Genomic DNA, 24083 nt, shown 5'->3' on the forward strand with positions numbered 1-24083 from the left:
TCACATCCTATCCGTCCAGGGAAAATTATAATAGACATTACGTCACGTCCAATCCGTCCAGGGAACATTGTAATAGGCATTACGTCACATCCTATCCGTCCAGGGAAAATTATAAAAGACATTACGTCACGTCCAATCCGTCCAGGGGAGAGCAATGTAATGGACATTACGTCACGTCCAGTCCAATTTGGGGGGCAATGTAATAGGCATTACGTCACACCCAGCCCGTCCAGGGGACATTTTAATAGACATTACGTCACATCCAGCCCGTCCAAAGGACATTGTAAACTAGAGTTTGAGAGCCACATATCAATACATAAAGAATGAAAAACGTGACCACATGGCAAGAATTTTCTTTTCTGACCAAGTTCGTATTGTTCCATGCAAATTGCGCAATCTTCGTCTGCAGGTTGTGACGTCACTTCTTCAGTCCTGAAAGAATTCAGAGTTTCCTTCTGTACGGTTTTGGGAGAGACTTGTTCGTCTAGAGTCAGCAGTAGCTCGTAGTCTTCTGGGGTGAGTTCGCGGTGTTGTAGTGACACAATTTGTGCCAAGAGGCCTGTCTCTCGCGTAGCGTTATGACTTGTTAATTCAAACTTTCGTGGATGCGTTGTTTGTGTTTTTCTTGTGGTTGTTTTAGCTGCTACTGTTTTGGGACTTGAAGTCGTGCTTGTACTGCGGTTTCCAAATACCGGGTATACAGGTCCCAATCTGACAAGCTTGCGTTTTGCCAATGATTTCTCAATATTGAGTTTATTAGCTGCAACAGCAATTTGCCAATTGGTATCGTTTTCTGTACGAGCGTTTTTCACGCGGGTTTTCACATAAAGTCGTTTACCTTTGTAATTAAACCTGGGGTGGTCGCTATAATGGGAATTTTTCATTTGCTTTCTTGCTTTCGCTTTTCCGGCACACCGCTTAACACGAACAGTGTTCGCATTAAAAATAGTTTCGTCTTTCAGTAGTTCAGAATCATTAAAGAACATAAATTCCTCTTCAAAAGTCATGTCACTTTCAAAATCCTGAGTTTGGCGAGGAGGCAGGCTAAAGCAACACAACTCATTGGCACATGTGAATTTCTTGTTTGTTTTGCTTCGTTTAGTCCTATTATCCGAACTACCATTTGATGCTGTTGTACATGTTTCCACATTCGCGCAATCGGGTTTGACCTCGGCGTCGTCACCATCGATATCGTTGTTGTTCACTTCCCGCAATCGTCGTAAAGCGGTCTTTCGAGCTTGTTTACTGGGTAACAAAGATTGGCGACAATGGCCAATGTCTTTGGCACAAACCTCACACTCAGTAGCTTGGGCTACCATGGCGGGGATCGTAGCTCCGAGGTCCTCTTTTCTGTGGCGGCTAGCCTGCTTAAAATATACCTCTGCCTCGCTCGGTTATCCTTGCCAGTGTAATGTGAACATGAAAACTGTAGCGTGGTCTTATTTGTCAGGTATTGCGTTTGACTTGTGCAACTCCGTCATTCTATTTTTAGTAGTTCGTCATGGTAACTAATAATGATTCTAAAAATAAATATATAATGACGTATTCACGAAGCAATTTGATTCGTTGAAAAGTTTGTTGTAAAAGAATAAACACTGAGGGCGCAATTCAACATGGCTACAAAGTCAAAACCTGATCGCGAGCCCGAACCACTCCGAATAGACAGAAACAATTGGTATTTTGAGCATCCTAAGGTACAACTGTATGATTTTTTTTTCGAGCGTAGTCAGGCTAATGCAAATTTCAGCTCAACCATTGGTTGAGCAGCCATAAAGACAACCTCGGCTCCGATGAAGCGATTAGTATTAAACCTGCTTGTCTCTACATAGCCCTGAGTACAGTCCTGTAGATGGGCCTCCTTCCGCTGATAAAACGGATTTGCACGGTGAGGGCAAATGGACAAATGATCAGTGGGAGGAGGCCAGCCTACATGACTGTACTCAGGACCAGTCTTTACATAGCCGTGGTTTCGCAGCTCCAGGGTCACAATTTGTTGATCGGATTATTACAAGGATGCAACCATGTCGTATAATGGTTAAAACTGGTAGCGAGTGCATTTCAAATAAACTGCCCGAGATATCTGGCCAGAAAACAAAAATACAATGAAAGTTTTTCTCAAAATGTTTTGGTAGACTACTTAATTAACACATGCAGATTAATTTCTATGGTTATAAGCTTTCAACTACACAGAAAGTATGATGCATCAAGTTTTGAACTGTATGGGCAAACTGTTGAGATAGCATGCTGAAAGTAGTTCATTGGTATTCAAATTAGCTAATTAACATATGCAGAATAATTCTAAAGTACAGAATATTTAACTTCACAAGCATGTACGCATGTACTAAGTTTATCAATTTGAGCAATCTTTTTATTAGGTTATATCAACAAAACATGCTGAAAGTAGATCATTATGCAAACAACCTAATTAATATGCATGGCTTTGTGCCAAAATGTAATCAGGTCTATAGTTCATCATAATTATCTGTGTACCAAATTCATAAGATGGTTGAACAAGATTTGATACACCCATCCTTGCAGACAGACAGGCAGACATAAGTATGACAATGGTCTCAATTTTGTGCTCTGCACATTGGAACCAGAAATCAGTAGTGGTTGATATGGTCTGTAGTTGATACAGACTTTAAAACAGCTTGATAACAGATGATAAATTACAATTGTTTCATTTCAAATTTCATAAAAATATTTTTTACATTACAATTTTGGCAAAATACTCACACAGATTTCATTCATATCCTTTGTCCTTTGGCTAGTACAATGAAATCGTGTCATATGGTTTTCAAGACAAAGTACAACAACGAATTGCTATGTTGACATATTTGGATCTTTGTGAAGGTATGTATTATAACAAAAACACATTACCAAATATAGGACATAGTGCGCTGAAAAGCACATCATTGCTTTAAGTCTGACTTAAATGACTTATTATTTGCTCTTTCTGAATAATCCTAGATGCAGAATGTTTTAATGCTTTTAATAGCTTTTCAGCCAATTTGAAAAATAATTTGTTTGGTGGAGGGATGGGAAATGCATAACTAATGGGATTTGGTGAAATTTATACTGAAATTGATGAGTATCTGTGACTCATCAATGTCCCTGAATGTCTATGATGATTTATAAGATGTGACATGCATAACTCTCAGCACCTTCACTCCTGAATTAGATTCAGAGCCAAATGTACTTCAAAATATAACAGTAAGCCAACAGTTAACAAAATTGCAGTGCATTTCTGCTTGGAAAAATCTCTTGTACACAAACACCTTGGTAAACTGAAATCATCATCCAACTCGGGAACCAATCAGCAACTGCCTTACAGTTGAATCATAAATGCTGTGTGTAACGAGGTGTTCATATCAAAATGCTGAACGTGGTCAAATTTCATTAATGGTTGACCTAATGTTTGGCTGTGAAAGTGCATCATAATCAAGCAATCCTGCTTTGCTGAGCATTTTGGGGGAAATTGATACATGTCATTTTCAGATCAGATTCAAAATGGTCAACTGCTATTCCACAGCCATGTCCAAAATATGCACATGCTTTAGTTTCATAATCCAATTCAAAATGGTTGAAATATGCATCAAAATCAATCATGTAACTAGATGATGGGTATAACCCCACCACCCAAAAACAACTGCCCTGGGCAGCTGAGTTAGGTCTTCAAGTATTTTCTTCTAAATCTACTTTATTTGCTCTATATGTAGTAGTGCATATGTATCGGGTATGGTTAAAAAAAGTAATAAGTATTAAAGCGAACCTAAATGCGGTCTTAATTTATAGTTGTGTATATTCTAAACTGTATTCGAAATAATATTGCAGTGGTTTAATTTTGTTTTAATTATAACTGTAGCATGGATAGGTATTTGAAGTGCTTGCAATTAAACACCATGGAGGCCATTCATGGAGGGGAATAAATAACGAACGAACATATTTAACATCCGGGTACTTTTCAAAGCTACCGGTATGACGTTTTAGTATCTGATCGCATTCGTATACGCCATTGTACATAGCCGTTCATGCTGCCAAGCATTGTGTACTAGTAGTATAAACTCAACTTTTATATGCACAATGTGCTTTTTAAAACTTGGGTCAGAGCCTTATGCATTTGAACCACAGTATTCTGAGAGTGAAAGCCCAATTGCATTAAAGTACCGTACTTCCCAGATCGTAAGCCCCTCCCGAGTAAAAATCCAATCCTTATGTTTTTACTTGGTATTTATCGAGTTGAGGGCATTCACGATCACAAGCCCAGAGTGTTTTTACTGGTCGTCGACGATATTCTTTAAAATATGTGTGTAAAAGGTGTGTTTCATTCATAATAATCGTGATTGGCATGGTAGTTTGGTTCATGCTTTTAGTTTTATGAGAAAATGCGCATTAATTCCAAGTTCAGAGTGCATGGCGAACGTACACAACAAGGTTCGCATCCTTTCTATTCTGTCATTTACTCAGAATGTACCCCGATGTTGCAATTCTGGAGTAATCCATATTTTTTTGAGTAGTAGCTTTCGAAAAGCCAAAAATGTGATCGTTAAGTCGTGTACCTGGTTATTGGGCATGGTTTACTTTGAGACTATCATGAAAGGCCTAGGGTGAACGATGAGACATGTTGGCGACCGAGAAAGGTGTTTAAATTCTTCCTCCACACTCAGGTTACCCACGGTTACTATTAACCGTTGTTTATATTTCAGAAATTGCGAATCGCCAGTTTTTAGGGAAAAAAATCATCATTTTTTCATTGCAATCAGTGCTCCAGATCGCATTTTAACATTGCGGTAATTCACTTCCGCATTCCGTTAAAAAATCATCATCAATAATCGGAAAATTTCATCATTACGACACATCATTTTGATTGGTTAATGAAAGACATGACCTGTTATATCAAAGGAAGTTGTTCCAGGTCAAATCGTGCTGAAAAAACTCATGGTGGAAAATTGCTTTGCGTTGAGAGTTTGCGTACGATCGAAAACATACCAAAACGAAGATAATGATAAATGCCTTCGTTCACTGTTTCCTCACAGACCCTACCCATTATTTCACCATAAATTCAGACGGTATGTAAATCGTATTGTAATAAAATGTGTGTGTTTTTTATGAACATGTTTGTTTCTTCGTTGTAAGTGTCGTTCAAATCAATGACACATTTTTTTTCAAAAATAAGTATTATTTTCCTGAGCCCGACGTGGTGAACGAATATTTTTTTTTATAATTTTTCGTTGTTTGCAAGATGGTTACAGTGTTTAACCCCAAAACAAAATCATTTTTTTTGAGTTGGTCCTCGAGTACAAGCTCATCCTTTACTTTTCCCTTACATGTTCATGCCTCCGGGCTTATGATCAGGGAAGTACGGTATACTGTGAAGATTCAGATCAGTCCAGTGTGAGTGATGAGAGTATATCGTCGACAATACCCCTTGTTCGGATGATAGTTTTATTTCAAATTACACGGAAGTCTGTGAACAATCTGCTTGGTGTTCCTGTGACACTTGTCCCATGATTTGCCAGTGCAGCCCCGTGAATACATTGACGAAAATGTTTCCACCACCACCCTACGAACTCAAGATTGCATACTCCAGCATCCATACTTTGAATAATTTGCACGCCCGCTCAGTGCAGTACTAGAAACAGCATTTATTAGACAGTTAGACAAAAAACAAAACAAAATGTCTGTCTCGATCAATCGCACATCAATAATGTTTGTATGTTGATACGCTTGTATAAAATAACATTAACGTAAAAGTCGAAACAACCTAGACTAGAAGTCAATTCACCAGTCCAGCCAACTATGGCTCTCTAAGTTGCTTATATTTAATCAGATACTATTTCGTCATCATGCTTTGTTACCTTACCTGTTTATACCTAATGAGGGCGTTTTTTTATGGCAAGATGGCGCAAACGGAAGTCCTTCGCAGGTTTATGGTTTCTCATATTTTAATCATCATAACTCTGAAGATAATCATTTTTTTTCATTTTTTTTTCAAATTTATAATCAATATACATAATTTGATAAATACAAACACCAAAATAGGCTCTATTTAATGGTCAAGTATAAATAAATGCAATATTTGGTTTATATGCAGATTTAGAGCCTGAAGGAACATACTTTAGGTTTATTTACTATGCCATAACAATAGATAAACAGATGCAGAGTAAATGCAAGCTACTCCATAACAGGAAATAGTTTTGTGATTTGGTGTCAAAATAAACTGTTGGGGTTTGCTTACAGTATCAGTGCTCTCTCTTCTTTCATTTGTTCAGTTAAGAATTGGTTTAGTGTTGATGTGCATGCCTGCAGTGAGCTACAGATGGTCTACTTAGCAGGAGTTGCTAATAAGAAAGATGAAGTGCAACATATTTTACCAATCTCTTCTGACATGCCACTTTCAAACCAAAGGTACATTATTTCATGCATAATTTTCAATGTTCCGCAGCAGATCATAGGCTAGTACTGATCAGTGATTTGTTTTCAGACATTCATATGCTGGTTGGGAAAAAATATAAACAAATGATGTCACCGTGCGATGATTTATTAGAATGTGGAGCCTTGGGTTTACTGTGTGTGTGTGTGTCTGTTCTTGCAAACCACTCATTGGTTACAAAGTGATAATCTGCATTATTATACATCTGTCACCCTAACGCCATAAGTTACAGCATGCCGTAATTAATGTGGTATTTTACGGTTATTTTCATCCTACCATATAAGAAAATGCTAATTCCAAATATGGAATGATTACGTGCGTAAGCGTCCTCTAATATTATAAACAAACATGGCTGCCACCAGGGTTTGACCGAACTGCACACAAAGAAGTTCGCCGATTCTATTCTAAACTTTTTGGATTTCGACATTCCCATGTATCCTTGGAAGGAAAAGATGTATAATAATAAGGTGATTATGAGGATGTCTCAAAGTATACACTCAGATTGTACGCCATCGCATTGATCTCCGCTGCGCATTGGTCGATACTCTCGCTGTACTGTCTTCGTGCATACTTTCTGGTATCCTCGTACTAACCTCATATTATTCTTACACAGCAGTCTATAACACTGATTATTTTTAGTGATGTAAATTTTAAATATCTTAAAACCATGTAATAATAGTGAGGTGCAAGGGTGGACATGTATGTAATGTAATAATAGTGAGGTGCAAGGGTGGACATGTATGTAATGTAGTATTTAGCAGTCATATGACCAAGTCACATGATTTGGGCCAACTGCTTTCAATAATGACTTGAGTATTATGATTTGCTCTGTAGGTTACAACAATTTATAAAACTACTGAAACCACATAAATGTAAAGAAGACCTGTCACCTTCAGGATCCAGTGATGTCATCACAAGCAGTAAACACAGCTTTGTTCAGCTAGCTGTAAACGACTCAGATTCTACTATTGTGTATTACAAAATATCAGATGAACTGATTCCACCCGATCCACCAAAACAAACACTGCTCAAAGAAGTTGGCAAAGGCAAACGCAGAAAAAGGAAAGCAATTTTGCTACCCCAGCAACCAGATGAGCCTGTGACAGATGATGAGAATTGGGGAGATGAACTTTGACCTCACAGTGCTTGCTGATAATCCAAGGATGATCGAGATCTAAGGAGCAGGTGGTCGATTTCACAAAGAATTAAATTTAAACTGAGTGTATAAAAAGAAAGATGGCAACCGGATTTCAATATGCAAATTACATTTCATGGTGATGCATCTCAATGGAGTGCTCCAAGAAATCCTTTATTTCAACAGTCAAAATGCAATGAGTTTTTTTATTAACTCATAAATGTTCGATTAGATTTGAACGCAAGTTTGACATTTATTTTACTTAGTTGGGCAAGATTTAAAGTGCCTGTGCAATGCCCACCCTCACGTTTCCCATTTTAGATCTGTGTCCCACTGAAATGGGCAGCTATTGATTTTTTTGCTGAAAATGATTACTCGTACCCAAGTAAATTTGGGATATTTCTCGTGTTGTAGCCACGCCCACCTATCCCGAAACGGTCGACTGTTTCCGAATTTCAGACTCTCGCCGAAAGTGCGCCACCAAATGCCAAAATGTGAGAGGAAGTCATACCCCTGAGCCATAATAACACTGGTCATTCAGTATACTTTTAAACGATATACATTTTTCGGTCGGCATTTTTTTTTCTACTTTTTTTGTCTATTTTATTTTTTTTGAGAGAGAGTTTTTAGATGTTGTGTTGTGGGCAGCTGCAGTGAAACGTATAGTCACAGTGTAAGTATTCACACGTTTCTAATCGATCCGAAGGTGCGACATCAGTGGAAGAAAGCCACTTAACCTCTGTTACTGTAACTGTTCTCGTCCATGAAAAAAACAACTAGGTTTAAAGAGAAACGCCGACAACATAAACCTGGCGCAACACTTTTGAAAGAAATAGATTCCAGACCATGATCACCGAGGCGGATTTCAGAAGAGAGAGAGACGTCCGGCAAGTGTTTCAAATGAGTTGACTTTTTTGCGATCCTGATTATCGTTTTATAGAGACCATTTAGTCCCTGTTAAGTAAAAGGTAGCAATAATTTTGACAGTGACACGAAAACGGAGCGTCGACAAACAGGAAAATACACAGCCCTTACACACTGCTAATTGTTTTCATTTTCGAAGGCTAAAAGTTTCTGAATTGTTTGGTGGTTTGTGTTGAATGTCGAATTCACACCTCTGTTCTTTTTTTACCTCCATGCTTGCAGCTTAATCTGCGCACAGTCCCTCTATCATAGTGATAGAAGGACTGTGATCTGCGTAATAATTTATAAAATAAGAATCCGGGCTTGGTCAATGTGTTTCCACCAAATAAAGTTTTAATATGATGTTATAATTATGACAATCAAGCCATGGATCACGCTAACTCGAATCCACTCTGAATTTATCTGTATGTGTGTCAATCTTGATTATTTTTGTTATCCACTTAAACGCCGCTTTTAACGCACTTGCCCTCGTCGTGACCCGACGCGTTCACCTATTTCAACAAAATTTCAATTTATTTCCACGCGGCTGTCATTTATTTAGTAACTGTGATTTGTCGTTTTTTTAATTTTTTTATAGTGATCATTATAGTCTAATGTTTAGAATGTCAAAATATGTTCTCTTTTATTTTAATTTTGAAAGTTTTACTCAGACGATCGATGAAATAAAACAGTGTAGTGACGTGCCTAGTAACCTGCTAAATAACGAGATAATTCCGACGTCAAATTCTATTTTGTCCAGCGCAGTGTACAAACGTGCGCCGGTAACTGTGACGACCACGGTGACCAGCTACACCAGAACGGACATATTTAGTATCTAACTCAACCCCATGCACCAAAAATTGTTGTTATCAATGGATAATTTTAGGCGTGAAAATAGCAGCCATTTCACAGGCACTTTAAGGGTAAATCTAGCCTAAATGTTGACAGGAATGTTTTAAACACCTCTAAGTTGTCAAAATGACAGGCAATCACAGGTTTATTTATTTATTATTGTTCCTCAATATCATTAATCTAAACTGTGACATTGTGGTTTTACAAGGCTAACAAAGTTTTGTCATGGTTACATAAAATACTACACCTCAAGAGAATGGTAAGCCATTCAAATTGCATTTCCCATGACACAATGATGACTACAAAGCTGTGGTGTAAGGATGTTCTGACCAGGAATATAATTTTGTCCATACATAAATTATTGTGGGGTCAGGTTTTTAAGATACAGAAAATAAAAAAAATTGCAACAATTTCTTGAGTAACAAGAATCTGAAATGTTTAGAAAAATTGTTTACCAATATGCACACCACAAGTGGTAAATTAATACTGTGAAATAAATGACTTTCTGAACAATAACAAATTTTCCATTAGTCAGAAACTTTCATGCATGCATGCATACCATTGCAGTGTACACTTTAGCTTTGATGTAATATTTCTACTCTAATTGCATCAATCCAGTATTTGAATATATCACCACTGTCAGGGTATTAATCTCTCCATTCCTTGTCCTACAGCTAAATAGTGCTGTCATACACTGAAACATCACAATGACACTAGAGTGAGTTCTAAATTCACGGCAGACTTATTTATTATATGGAAATTTTCAGAAAATATACAGACACTTCTCACCACCAAATAACTTACAGAATGAAAAATCTTGTAGCCTCTACACCAAAATATTACAAAAAAACAGATTTTCAGTAAAAGATAACTTCCATATGTACAAAATATATTACAAATTCTTTGTTCTAAATTTACATATCTTTGAATAATAACACATGAACTTTGACCCATGTCAATGTTTGAACTTTGACCTGATTGGGAAGGACTTCAAATTATCTATTAAAATATTGACCTATTCCTCCACCATGTGAAAATATCACTTTGATATGAAATGATAATATACATACCATGCAAGCTTGCTAACAACTAGCAACTAAGGTTGATGGTATATGTCAAATCATTATGATTCAGTATGACAAATATTCTACATAATTATATTATAGACAAATTTACAAATGAGGTGAAAGAAGCTAATTTATTAAATTATTGATATTTCACAATTTTTTAATTCTATACCCAACACTTCTGTCAGACTAGCCACTGGAACATACAAGCCTCATTTTGATACCACAGTGGCTACTATGGCCTACTAGCCTCGATCAGATATGGCAATATCGTTACTATGGCCTACTAGCCTCAATCAGATATAGCAATATGGTTACTATGGTTACTATGGCCTACTAGTCTCATTCTATTATTGTGTCGTGGCTACTATGGCCTACTAACATTCTGATGTGGCACTATGGCCTACTAGCCTCATTCTGGCATGGCGTTGTGGCTACTAACATTCTGCTGTGGCACCATGGTTACTATGGTCTAATAGCCTTGATCAGATATAGCAATATGGTTACTATGGTTACTATGGCCTACTAGCCTCATTCTATTATGGCGACGTGGCTACTATGGCCTACTAACATTCTGATGTGGCACCATGGTTACTATGGCCTATGAGCCTCATTCTGGCATGGCGTTGTGGCTACTATGGCCTACTAACATATATGTTTTATATGCTATCTTAGCAATATTCTTTTTTTGTCTGACCACTGATGTATCATGCGAGTACTAGTTGTCGCCAAGTCTGAAATTCTCATTTCGCTGTGATAAAAAAACATCCCATAATTACTGATAAACTAAATATCATGAGATTTACCATAAATTATTTCACACTAAACTTTACTACTGTGAATGAAATGCATAACACTCATGTGATAAATGTAACTAAACATTTCTTCATGAAATCAAAGATATATGCAACAGTAACAATGGTTGGGTCCAAACGACTGCCATGATATTGTGCTCACCTACATATTACCTGCACACCCTCTCTATTACAATGGTTGGGTCCAAACGACTGCCATGATAGTGATACCTCCCTCTATTAGGGACGACGTCAAAAAATCAATGTCGGATAAAAAACTTAATTCCTTTAGTTTTTTCCAAACCCCCCCACTGAAACTTAATTGATAAATATTGGTCATGGCGTCAGACTACATTCACCATTAAATACAAATTGATAATCGACAGTAGTATTGCATAGCAGTTGGTTGTCGGGTGGGTGTAAAAATATTTTACAAATGCACCTCATTTGACGCACAGATTTACACTCGAACCAAACCATTTTTTCTGTTTTTTTTCCTTTTTCGGTTATTTCTGTCCATGATAGGATAGAAAAAAAAAAACGAACTACAAATATACCAAGATTTTTTTGACTTCATTAGAAAATAAAATCGTTTTTGTAGGATGGAAACTTTTTGAGGTCAACCCCCCCACCCCACCCCCAAACTAAAGGAAATAAGTTTTTTATCCGACATCGATCTTTTGACGTCGTCCCTTACAATGGTTGGGTCTATATGACTGCCATGATATAGTGATCACCTACATATTGCCTGAACCTCCCTCTATTACAATGGTTGGGTTCATATGACTGCTTTTATATAGTGATTACCTACATATTACATGCACACCCCTTCATTACAATGGTTGGGTCTATATGACTGCCATAGTGATCACCTACATATTACATGCACACCCCTTCATTACAATGGTTGGGTATATATGACTGCAAGGATACATTGATCACCTACATGTTGCCTGTACACCCCTTCATTACAATGGTTGGGTCTATATGACTGCAAGGATACATTGATCACCTATATATGCATGTACCTCCCTCTATTACAATGGTTGGGTCCATATGACTGCCATGATATTGTGCTCACCTACATACTGCCTGCACCTCCCTCTATTACAATGGTTGTGTCCGAACAACTGCCATGATATAGTGCTCACCTACATATTACCTGCACACCCTATTACAATGGTCTAAACTTATTTGCATATGAAAGATTGATCTGAATTTCTGTTACAAACAAATTTAACAACAGGAAAGAAGGAAATATAATAAAAATAAATAATTGAAATAAAACATGACCACAGTCAATATAGAACAATAGTTCTTAAATATATAATAAACTTTCTCTGTTTATCTTAAACCCTATTTCCTGTTGGTAGTTACAAAATTTGATAGAACAAATTAACTCAAATATAATTCAAATGAGAACCTTAACCAAAACAGAATAATCAACAACAATGTCGTTTTTGAAAATGCTAGGTAAGTTTAACATTTTAGTTCGGATGGATTTTTCGTTAATTGCACTTTTGACAAAATAACATGGCCTTCAGAAACTATTTGTTTGATAAAATTTTGAAAAATTAGCATGTACACATGGGTAGCTGCTACAAAGTGACTCATACTACGGTATTGCTTATGATCTCGGAAGCTAAATTTTGGAAATATAAAAAAAATATTCAGTGGTGGTCGGAAATGATGGAATTTGTATTGAAATTAATAAGGTATATTTTTAGTGTGCGACAACGATCAAATCACTCACATTTGTGACTACTCTAACAGTCAGCTGAAACCCTTTAAAAAACTTTCACACTAGAAAAAACAATTTAGTTTAAAAATCGACATGATTTTTAAATATCGGTTAATTTAAATTGGAATGAGAGGCTTCTATTGGCTGATGGAATAATATTGGGACATTTTTAAATGACATCATTGTGCACTGATTAGCTGATTGCACTGTCATTGACATTCATGAATATTTCTAAAAATCAAGGGAATGGGTTTGTTGTGTTGACAGTATTCATTTATGACTTAAACACTGCAAATTAACAAATTTAGTCTGGAAAACAGAATCTACATATACACTTGGAATAAATTTTGAGTGGCATACTGTTTTGTAATGGCTGTTCATTACAGAACTACATGTAAGTTGGTCGTTATTTGTTAGAGATAACAAACAAACACTATTTTCGTGTTGGAAACGGGTTGGAAAATTAATAGAGCAATCAAAATAATTGAACTTCTACTATACAGCGAGTCAAAATGCAAAATAGCTTGTGTAAAATCATTGAATTGGTGAACTTGGCATGTTCAGTGTCTAGAAGACAATGACATAGATGGTTACAGTTCCACCCTAGTAGGTATCACTCTGTATGCAAGCTAATACCCTGTATTCGACTGATGATAAAAAAAAAAGTTTTGTTAATTGTCTCAATTATAACTATGTAAACATACAACCTATATGGATAATGCAATGACAAGCTTTTCCCCAATATCTTAGAAGCTTGAACTTAATTGGCTGCAAACTAATGAGATGTAAATCCAATGCATAAGGCTAAACCAATTACTGTGCCCCAAATGTACACACAAAATGTCCACACTTGTATCTTTAAATAAATTGTATTATGAATCATAACAAAATAAAAACTTGGACCCAAATTTAATTCACACACACATCAACTATATTTGGGTGATACCATGTTATAATAGGGGTCGTGCAACATCAATACCCAAGGGGGTACTTGTTTGTATCGACTACTACAAGTTCCATGGTATCTGTACTCTTGTTTTTAAAGGCCTCTGCAATAACTTTAGCTGCATCCCTGTGAAGTAGACCTTTAAGACTTTTACCGTTGACACTCATGATCACATGGCCTCGTTTTAGATTGCTATTATGGTATGCTGAACCTCCATACTGTGGAGAAAAGAAAAACACAAACAATCTGTCATTATTATAACGTCTTTTGCACACAAGGACTAATTATGTTTTCAGTTGTGTTAATCTGTATTCAAAATAGAGAGAAAAATGAACCAGCCAGAATAGTCATGGAATTTTCTGCTTTCTCATCATTTGTAGTGTTTAGTGACACCATAGCAATGTTATCAAAAATATATCCTGTTTGGTTTCACATCATTTCAGGTCATTCACAGGTATTTTGACCAAGTAACCTTTTCACCACAAGTTCTCACACAAATTCACAAAATTATAGTCCCATTTATAGTCTACACTTTCCTTCAGAAGATTGGGTCAAAAATAGCAAAAATCGTTGAGTAAAAACTGAAAAATGTCTCAAATTTTGATTGTTGGCTCCAAAATCAGGGTTAATTTCCAGAAATATTGAAGAACATAAGAAAAAAGGTGCAGGACAATTTTGAGGTGAAGAGGCTAGTTGTGAAAATTATACCACAATATTTTGTTTAAAAATTGCTATTGAGTGTTTTTGTCCGGTACAAATCACGGTTTTCAAAATAAATTGTGTGACAAAATGGGCACATGAGTACATGTTGTGATCTAGAATTAAGTTGATACACTGTTTACTTTATGCTACTGTAAGATACAGTCAAACCTGTGTATAGTGACTACCCAAGAGACTTTAGTAAAATGTTTTTGATATGGAGGTTGGATTTATTTTTTAACGGATTGCCAACTCGTACATTTGACATAATATTTGTGGAAAAAATATTGAGATGGTATTGTTGCAACAAAATTATTTATTGGATTTTAGAAATTAAAAACAAAAGTGAATCTACAAATATATTGCTGAAAGAGTAGTGTTCTTTACACATAGGTTATTTATATGTATTATGTCTATGGACTGCCTAAAAATGGTCACTATAGGCAGGTGGTTCTTTATATAGGGGTGGTCACTATAGGCAGGTGGTCTTTATATAGGGGTGATCACTATAGGCAGGTGGTCTTTATATAGGGGTGTTTACTATAGGCAGGTGGTCTTTATATAGGGGTGTTCATTATAGACATGTGGTCTTTATATAGGGGTGGTCACTATAAGCAGGTGGTCTTTATATAGGGGTGGTCACTATAAGCAGGTGGTCTTTATATAGGGGTGGTCACTATATTCAGATGGTCTTTATATGGGGATGGTCACTATAGGCAGGTGGTCTTTATATAGGGGTGGTCACTATAGTCAGGATGTCTTTATATAGAGGTAGGCACTATAGTCAGGTGGTCTTTATATAGGGGTGTTCATTATAAACATGTGGTCTTTATATATGGGTGGTCACTATAAGCAGGTGGTCTTTATATAGGGGTGGTCACTATAAGCAGGTGGTCTTTATATAGGGGTGGTCACTATAGTCAGGTGGTCTTTATATGGGGATGGTCACTATAGGCAGGTGGTCTTTATATAGGGGTGGTCACTATAGTCAGGATGTCTTTATATAGAGGTAGGCACTATAGTCAGGTGGTCTTTATATAGGGGTGTTCATTATAAACATGTGGTCTTTATATAGGGGTGGTCACTATAAGCAGGTGGTCTTTATATAGGGGTGGTCACTATAAACAGGCGGTCTTTATATAGGGGTGTTCATTATAAATGTGATCTTTATATAGGGGTGGTCACTATAAGCAGGTGGTCTTTATATAGGGGTGGTCACTATAAGCAGGCGGTCTTTATATAGGGACCGTCACTATAGGCAGGTGGTCTTTATATAGGGATGGTCACTATAGTCAGGTGGTCTTTATATGGGATGGTCACTATAGGCAGGTGGTCTTTATATAGGGGTGGTCACTATAGGCAGGTGGTCTTTATATAGAGGTAGGCACTATAGTCAGGTGGTCTTTATATAGGGGTGTTTACTATAGGCAGGTGGTCTTTATATAGGGGTGTTCATTGTAGACATGTGGTCTTTATATAGGGGTGGTCACTATGAGCAGGTGGTCTTTATATAAGGGTGGTCATTATAAGCAGGTGGTCTTTATATAGGGGTGGTCACTATAAGCAGGCGGTCTTTATATAGGGACCGTCACTATAGGCAGGTGGTCTTTATATAGGGATGGTCACTATAGTCAGGTGGTCTTTATATGGGGATGGTCACAATAGGCAGGTGGTCTTTATATAGGGGTGGTCACTATAGGCAGGTGGTCTTTATATAGAGGTAGGCACTATAGTCAGGTGGTCTTTATATAGGGGTGTTTACTATAGGCAGGTGGTCTTTATATAGGGGTGTTCATTATAGACATGTGGTCTTTATATAGGGGTGGTCACTATGAGCAGGTGGTCTTTATATAAGGGTGGTCATTATAAGCAGGTGGTCTTTATATAGGGACCATCACTATAGGCAGGTGGTCTTTATATAGGGGTGGTCACTATAGTCAGGTGGTCTTTTTATAGGGGTGTTTACTATAGGCAGGGGGTCTTTATATAGGGGTGTTCATTATAGACATGTGGTCTTTATATAGGGACCATCACTATAGGCAGGTGGTCTTTATATAGGGGTAGGCACTGACACAGATTTGGTGTGTACCAGTGAGACAGTCACACATAGATAACACATAAATGTATCTTCCAAGTGAAAATATCAAAACAAATTGGTGAAAAAGCAAATTACGAATTATTAAAAAAAAAACACTTTTTGACAAAATACCTGAATATTGATAACTTTTGGTAAAGGTTGCTTTGTTCCAGCACCTCCCTCCACAGCAATTCCTAGTGTTGGTTTGGTCTTACTAATTATCACATGTTCACAATGTATTGGTAGACTATCATCAATACCCCTCTCAATCCTCTCACCCCTCTCAATCCTCTCACCCCTCTCAGCTTCTGAAAACTGCAAACAAATATAAGTAAGTCAAAATAATTAACATAAAATACTAACTTAGGGGATTCAATATGAATTAACCAATATACCTTACTTGTCTGACTTAGCACCTAGGGCACGCAGCTCCAAAAATCTTGTATTATAAAGGGTGGGTGCTCATAACATTTGTGTTCATCATTTACAATATTAAAAGGAATTATTATGTTTCTTTGGGGAAAACAAAATTGTAAATTAGTTGTGTACTAACTGACTTCCACATTAAAAATGTTCACACAAAAAATATGAACATTTTATTACAATATTAATTATGTAACATCGGAATTTACAGATAATTCTGGAAATCAGAAAATTAATAGCGTTTTTGGGAAAACAATCAAAGTCAAGATCTTTATCATTATATTGTTAAAACTCTTGATGCAAATCAATTTTTGCCATGGTGTGTTTCTGCATAATATCCCCTGCAACAATGTACTCTGACCTAGCAGGTCAATAGTCCTATTAACCAATCACAATGCTGTATCATATTGACCAAATTCTCTGTGAATTTCAAAATATTGACGATGGCATTTTTTTAGTGCATTGTGTTACCCATTAACACCCCATTCACACAAGTCATGATAAATACTGTAATTATTCAGAATTATTATACGTTTCCCTAGGATACCGGAAATAATTACCAATTGCTTAGATGAAAGTAATTCTTACCATATGAACACCGTTCACTGACTGAGACGATTCCGTTGATTGGCTCATAACAATCACTTTACGTTCACCTTCCCTCTCAAGGGACTGATATGGCTTTGGTACTTGTGGCGGTTTGCTTCTTGGTTTTGGTACTGGCTTTGCTGATATTGCTGGTTTGATTTTCGGACTATCTGGTATTTTAGGAGTTCTGGTCAATGTACTATTTTCTGGTAACTTTTCTGAATGCATCACAATCTCATGTCTGTCGTGTCTGACAGTGTAACTTGCTGAGTCGCCATTTGATGATTCGTTCCTTGTGAGTGTTCCTTTTAATGTACTATCAAGGCTTTCAATGGAGGACGTACTTGACGACCGACTTCTTGGTGGACTAGGAGATGTCTCTCTTCTGTTAAAATCTGATGGAGTTGAAATTCTGGAAGACTGGGAATACTCTCCGTTGTTTCTGTTGTTTCGCAAGTCTGATGCAGAGCCACTCAACGGCATAAATGTGCTTAATGTTTTTTCCTCTGATTTGACCTTTGACCTCACTGGACTTGGTGACCGCCTAATGACCACCATCTCTCCTGCTGGTTCTGGAGCCGGACTAGCTGATCGATGCACAATCACTTCAGCACGGGTTCTATGTAATGGTTTTTTGTAGACATTCTGGGTCACCTCGCTATCTATGGGACTTGTAGGACGCGGAGAAACACCAGGGCTTGGTGGCTGTTTTCTCAATTCACACAAGGTTTCACTCGCTTTCTTGGTCCTTGCAACTCGTCTCTGTTCCTCTTTGGGTACATGCTAACAAGGAAAACAAACATTACAATTCATGTCATGAATGTTACAAGGTCTATTACCACGTCATATCAGCCAGTTTACCTTTCCACCACCGGCTCCTTCTTTTTATCCCAAATCCTGTTTATAGTCTGCAGTTTTCTTCAGAAGATTGGGACAAAAATAGCAACATTTTTGAGAGAACTTTGACTCAAATTTTGTCTGTTGGCTCCAAAATTAGGGTTCATTTTCAGAAATATTGAAGAATATAAGGAAAAATTGTCAGTTGAAACTGTATAATGAGAATAATGTAACAGTAACAACAATTTAAATGATAATTGAATTGGTTTTGTGCTACACTATCATACAGTTACACAATGAAAGATGAGATTTTGCTGCATCAGTGCTGCACTACATTTCTTTATTATGAAGCCAATGAAAATGGGATATGCTGCTTACATGAGTTGGATCACTGATGCGTTGATTTCTTTTGAAATGAGATTGCACAGGCTCAAAAGCTGCTGTCTGAAAAAACGGAATAAAATGCAGGATGAGTGCGATGACTGGAATGAGACAATGAGATAGCATGTGTGACATAAAGTGAAGGTATGCCTACTACTTAACATAAAGTGAAGGTATGCCTACTACTTAACATAAAGTGAAGGTATGCCTACTATTTAACATAAAGTGAAGGTATGCCAACTACTTAACATAAAGTGAAGGTATGTATACTGCTTAACATAAAGTGAAGGTAGGCCTACTACTTAACATAAAGTGAAGGTATGCCTACTATTTAACATAAAGTTAAGGTATGTCTACTACTTAACAAAGTGAAGGTATGCCTACTATTTAACATAAAGTGAAGGTATGCCTACTATTTAACATAAAGTTAAGGTATGTCTACTACTTAACAAAGTGAAGGTATGTCTACTATTTAACATAAAGTTAAGGTATGTCTACTACTTAACAAAGTGAAGGTATGTCTACTATTTAACATAAAGTTAAGGTATGTCTACTACTTAACAAAGTGAAGGTATGCCTACTATTTAACATAAAGTTAAGGTATGTCTACTACTTAACAAAGTTAAGGTATGCCTACTATTTAACATAAAGTTAAGGTATGTCTACTACTTAACAAAGTTAAGGTATGCCTACTACTTAACATAAAGTGAAGGTATGTATACTGCTTAGCATAAAGTGAAGGTAGGCCTACTACTTAACATAAAGTGAAGGTATGCCTACTACTTAACAAAGTGAAGGTATGTCTACTATTTAACATAAAGTTAAGGTATGTCTACTATTTAACATAAAGTTAAGGTATGCCTACTACTTAACAAAGTGAAGGTATGCCTACTATTTAACATAAAGTTAAGGTATGTCTACTACTTAACAAAGTTAAGGTATGCCTACTACTTAACAAAGTGAAGGTAGGCCTACTATTTAACATAAAGTTAAGGTATGTCTACTACTTAACAAAGTGAAGGTATGCCTACTATTTAACATAAAGTTAAGGTATGCCTACTACTTAACAAAGTGAAGGTAGGCCTACTATTTAACATAAAGTTAAGGTATGTCTACTACTTAACAAAGTGAAGGTATGCCTACTATTTAACATAAAGTTAAGGTATGTCTACTACTTAACAAAGTGAAGGTAGGCCTACTATTTAACATAAAGTTAAGGTATGTCTACTACTTAACAAAGTGAAGGTATGTCTACTACTTAACAAAGTGAAGGTATGCCTACTACTTAACAAAGTGAAGGTAGGCCTACTATTTAACATAAAGTTAAGGTATGTCTACTACTTAACAAAGTGAAGGTAGGCCTACTATTTAACATAAAGTTAAGGTATGTCTACTACTTAACAAAGTGAAGGTATGCCTACTACTTAACAAAGTGAAGGTAGGCCTACTATTTAACATAAAGTTAAGGTATGTCTACTACTTAACAAAGTGAAGGTATGCCTACTATTTAACAAAGTGAAGGTATGCCTACTATTTAACAAAGTGAAGGTATGCCTACTATTTAACAAAGTGAAGGTATGCCTACTATTTAACAAAGTGAAGGTATGCCTACTACGTAACAAAGTGAAGGTATGCCTACTACTTAACAAAGTGAAGGTATGCCTACTATTTAACAAAGTGAAGGTATGCCTACTATTTAACAAAGTGAAGGTATGCCTACTATTTAACAAAGTGAAGGTATGCCTACTATTTAACAAAGTGAAGGTATGCCTACTATTTAACAAAGTGAAGGTATGCCTACTACTTAACAAAGTGAAGGTATGCCAACTACTTAACAAAGTGAAGGTATGCCTACTATTTAACAAAGTGAAGGTATGCCTACTATTTAACAAAGTGAAGGTATGCCTACTACTTAACAAAGTGAAGGTATGCCTACTATTTAACAAAGTGAAGGTATGCCTACTACTTAACAAAGTGAAGGTATGCCTACTATTTAACAAAGTGAAGGTATGCCTACTATTTAACAAAGTGAAGGTATGCCTACTATTTAACAAAGTGAAGGTATGCCTACTACTTAACAAAGTGAAGGTATGTCTACTACTTAACAAAGTGAAGGTATGCCAACTACTTAAAGTGAAGGTATGCCTACTATTTAACAAAGTGAAGGTATGTCTACTACTTAACAAAGTGAAGGTATGCCAACTACTTAACAAAGTGAAGGTATGCCTACTATTTAACAAAGTGAAGGTATGCCTACTACTTAACAAAGTGAAGGTAGGCCTACTATTTAACATAAAGTTAAGGTATGTCTACTACTTAACAAAGTGAAGGTATGTCTACTAAACAAAGTGAAGGTATGCCGACTACTTAACAAAGTGAAGGTATGCCTACTATTTAACATAAAGTTAAGGTATGTCTACTACTTAACATAAAGTGAAGGTATGTCTACTACTTAACAAAGTGAAGGTATGCCAACTACTTAACAAAGTGAAGGTATGCCTACTATTTAACATAAAGTTAAGGTATGTCTACTACTTAACAAAGTGAAGGTAGGCCTACTATTTAACATAAAGTTAAGGTATGCCTACTACTTAACAAAGTGAAGGTATGCCTACTATTTAACATAAAGTTAAGCCAACTACTTAACATAAATTTTAGGTATGTCTATCACCTAACATGAAGTGGGACTGCTATTTACAAACGAGAATTGTGTTTGATAAAAACAGTTCCATCCAAGTTATTTTCTTATACTTTGCAAATAGTTTTAATAGTTAATACATGAATGTTAGAACATAATTCCATGTGAGAACTTATGCACATCCATTTCAAACCCATCCTAGTACACCACAAAATGAATGCACTTTCCTTTCATTCATTCCAAGTTTCCCACACACATAGGGAGTTACAGACTTTCTTGGTAATATTGACAATAAAATTGATTTTCATTTCCACATTGGGGCTAATCATAAAATAGCAAATTACATGTGCAAATAACTGTGTAAACAGTGAAAATGAAACTATACTGATCAAATTTATGATGGTGATGCAGACAAAATAAATTCACTAAAAATTGGACAGCGCCCTCTGGAGGCTTGCATAATATAAAAGAATGGTTTATAAGCAAACAAAATGAAAATCTACTTCACACTATAACCCAAAATAAAAGTATTTCTCCATTAAATCTATAGAGGGCGCTGTGACCACTTGTTGAACATAATTATTTGAAGGGGCAAGAAACTTACTCCACTGTGGGTTGAACTTTCTGTAGTTACACTATCAAAACTATGTCTTCTTTCTAAGTCAGTGGATCTTCGTCTTGTGGACTCTACTATGTGGTTAGTAGTATGAGGTATTTCCCACATTCCAGTATGCCTAGCACTGCTTTCAAGCATGGTGTCGTTAATGGTCACTGGAGGAGTTGGTGATATAGTCACACTGTATAGAAATGAAAATTGCCATTTAGTACAATTTGAATTATTTACAAAATTGAGTCTATCAATGCCTTTTTGTAAAACAATGACATTTGTTTATTGGTGTTGGGAAGATATTGTAATTTTTACATTTATCAATCCATCAACAAATATTAACAAAAATAGCAAAAAAATAACAAAAAAAAAACGACAGACAATATAAGATAAACAGCCTAAGGATCTGTTGAGCCATTAACCATGGGATATGTAAATCTACTGATTAATATATGGAATTCACTGATCCATATAAGAAATTTACTGATCCATATAAGGAATCTACTGATCCATATAAGGAATCCACTGATTCATATAAGGAATCCTCTGATCCATATAAGGAATCCACTGATTCATATAAGGAATCTACTGATCCATATAAGGAATCTACTGATCCATATAAGGAATCCACTGATCCATATAAGGAATCCACTGATCCATATAAGGAATCCACTGATTCATATAAGGAATCCACTGATCCATATAAGGAATCCACTGATTCATATAAGGAATCTACTGATTCATATAAGGAATCTACTGATTCATATAAGGAATATACTGATCTATATAAGGAATCCACTGATCCATATAAGGAATCTACTGATCCATATAAGGAATCTACTGATTAATATAATGAATCCACTGATTCATATAAGGAATCTACTGATCCATATAAGGAATCTACTGATCCATATAAGGAATCTACTGATCTATATAAGGAATCTACTGATCCATATAAGGAATCTACTGATCCATATAAGGAAACTATTGACCCATATAAGGAATCTACTGATCCATATAAGGAATCCACTGATCCATATAAGGAATCCACTGATCCATATAAGGAATCCACTGATCCATATAAGGAAACTATTGACCCATATAAGGAATCTACTGATCCATATAAGGAATCCACTGATCCATATAAGAAATTTATTGACTCATATAAGGAATCTACTGATCTATATAAGGAATCTACTGATCCATATAAGGAATCTACTGATCCATATAAGGAATCTACTGACTCATATAAGAAATGTATTGACTCATATAAGGAATCTACTGATCTATATAAGGAATCTACTGATCCATATAAGGAATCCACTGATCCATATAAGGAATCTACTGATCCATATAAGGAATCTACTGATTCATATAAGGAATCTACTGACTCATATAAGGAAATTTACTGATCCATATAAGGAATCCACTGACTCATATAAGGAATCCACTGATCCATATAAGGAATCCACTGATCCATATAAGGAATCTACTGATCCATATAAGGAATCTACTGATTCATATAAGAAATTTACTGACTCATATAAGGAATCTACTGATCTATATAAGGAATCTACTGATCCATATAAGGAATCCACTGATCCATATAAGAAAATTTATTGATCCATATAAGGAATCCACTGATCCATATAAGGAATCTACTGATCCATATAAGGAATCCACTGATCTATATAAGGAATCTACTGATCCATATAAGGAATCCACTGATTCATATAAGGAATCTACTGATCCATATAAGGAATCCACTGATCCATATAAGGAATCTACTGATCCATATAAGAAATCTACTGATCCATATAAGAAATCTACTGATCCATATAAGGAATCTACTGACTCATATACAGAATCTTTTAAACATGCAGCAACAGTTTCCATGGTGAAAAATATATTATTTTTTTATTTGATAGAAAATTTTTCAATGAAATAAACTGCTTCGAAAGT

The 24083-nt window shown here is 36.0% G+C and overlaps 2 protein-coding genes across 4 annotated transcripts in view; one reads left to right on the forward strand and one right to left on the reverse strand.

Moving 5' to 3' along the window:
• The first annotated feature begins 1611 nt into the window (after nt 1-1611).
• LOC102804868 (tRNA-splicing endonuclease subunit Sen15-like) lies at nt 1612-7807 on the forward strand. Its single transcript, XM_006822973.2, has 4 exons — nt 1612-1694; nt 2772-2853; nt 6273-6408; nt 7268-7807. The coding sequence occupies exons 1-4, from the start codon at nt 1614-1616 to the stop codon at nt 7566-7568; spliced, it is 600 nt and encodes a 199-aa protein (XP_006823036.2). The 5' UTR covers nt 1612-1613; the 3' UTR covers nt 7569-7807.
• A 2235-nt stretch (nt 7808-10042) lies between these two features.
• The window catches only part of LOC100369054 (whirlin-like), a 47809-nt gene continuing 33768 nt past the window's right edge, over nt 10043-24083 (reverse strand). For 2 of the 3 annotated variants that reach the window (XM_085492293.1, XM_085492291.1), the window contains 5 exons: nt 22119-22311; nt 18874-18939; nt 17659-18441; nt 16780-16962; nt 10043-14089 (listed from right to left, as the gene is read on the reverse strand). In XM_085492293.1, the coding sequence (XP_085348419.1) occupies nt 13898-14089; nt 16780-16962; nt 17659-18441; nt 18874-18939; nt 22119-22311 (1417 nt within the window). In that variant the 3' untranslated portion in view covers nt 10043-13897. The remainder of the gene's footprint in view (nt 14090-16779; nt 16963-17658; nt 18442-18873; nt 18940-22118; nt 22312-24083) is intronic. The other variant, XM_085492292.1, reaches the window with a different exon arrangement.

The sequence above is a fragment of the Saccoglossus kowalevskii genome, chromosome 17, assembly GCF_978046115.1.
Source record: "Saccoglossus kowalevskii chromosome 17, keSacKowa6.1, whole genome shotgun sequence".
In the NCBI taxonomy this organism is placed as follows: Eukaryota; Metazoa; Hemichordata; class Enteropneusta; family Harrimaniidae; genus Saccoglossus; species Saccoglossus kowalevskii.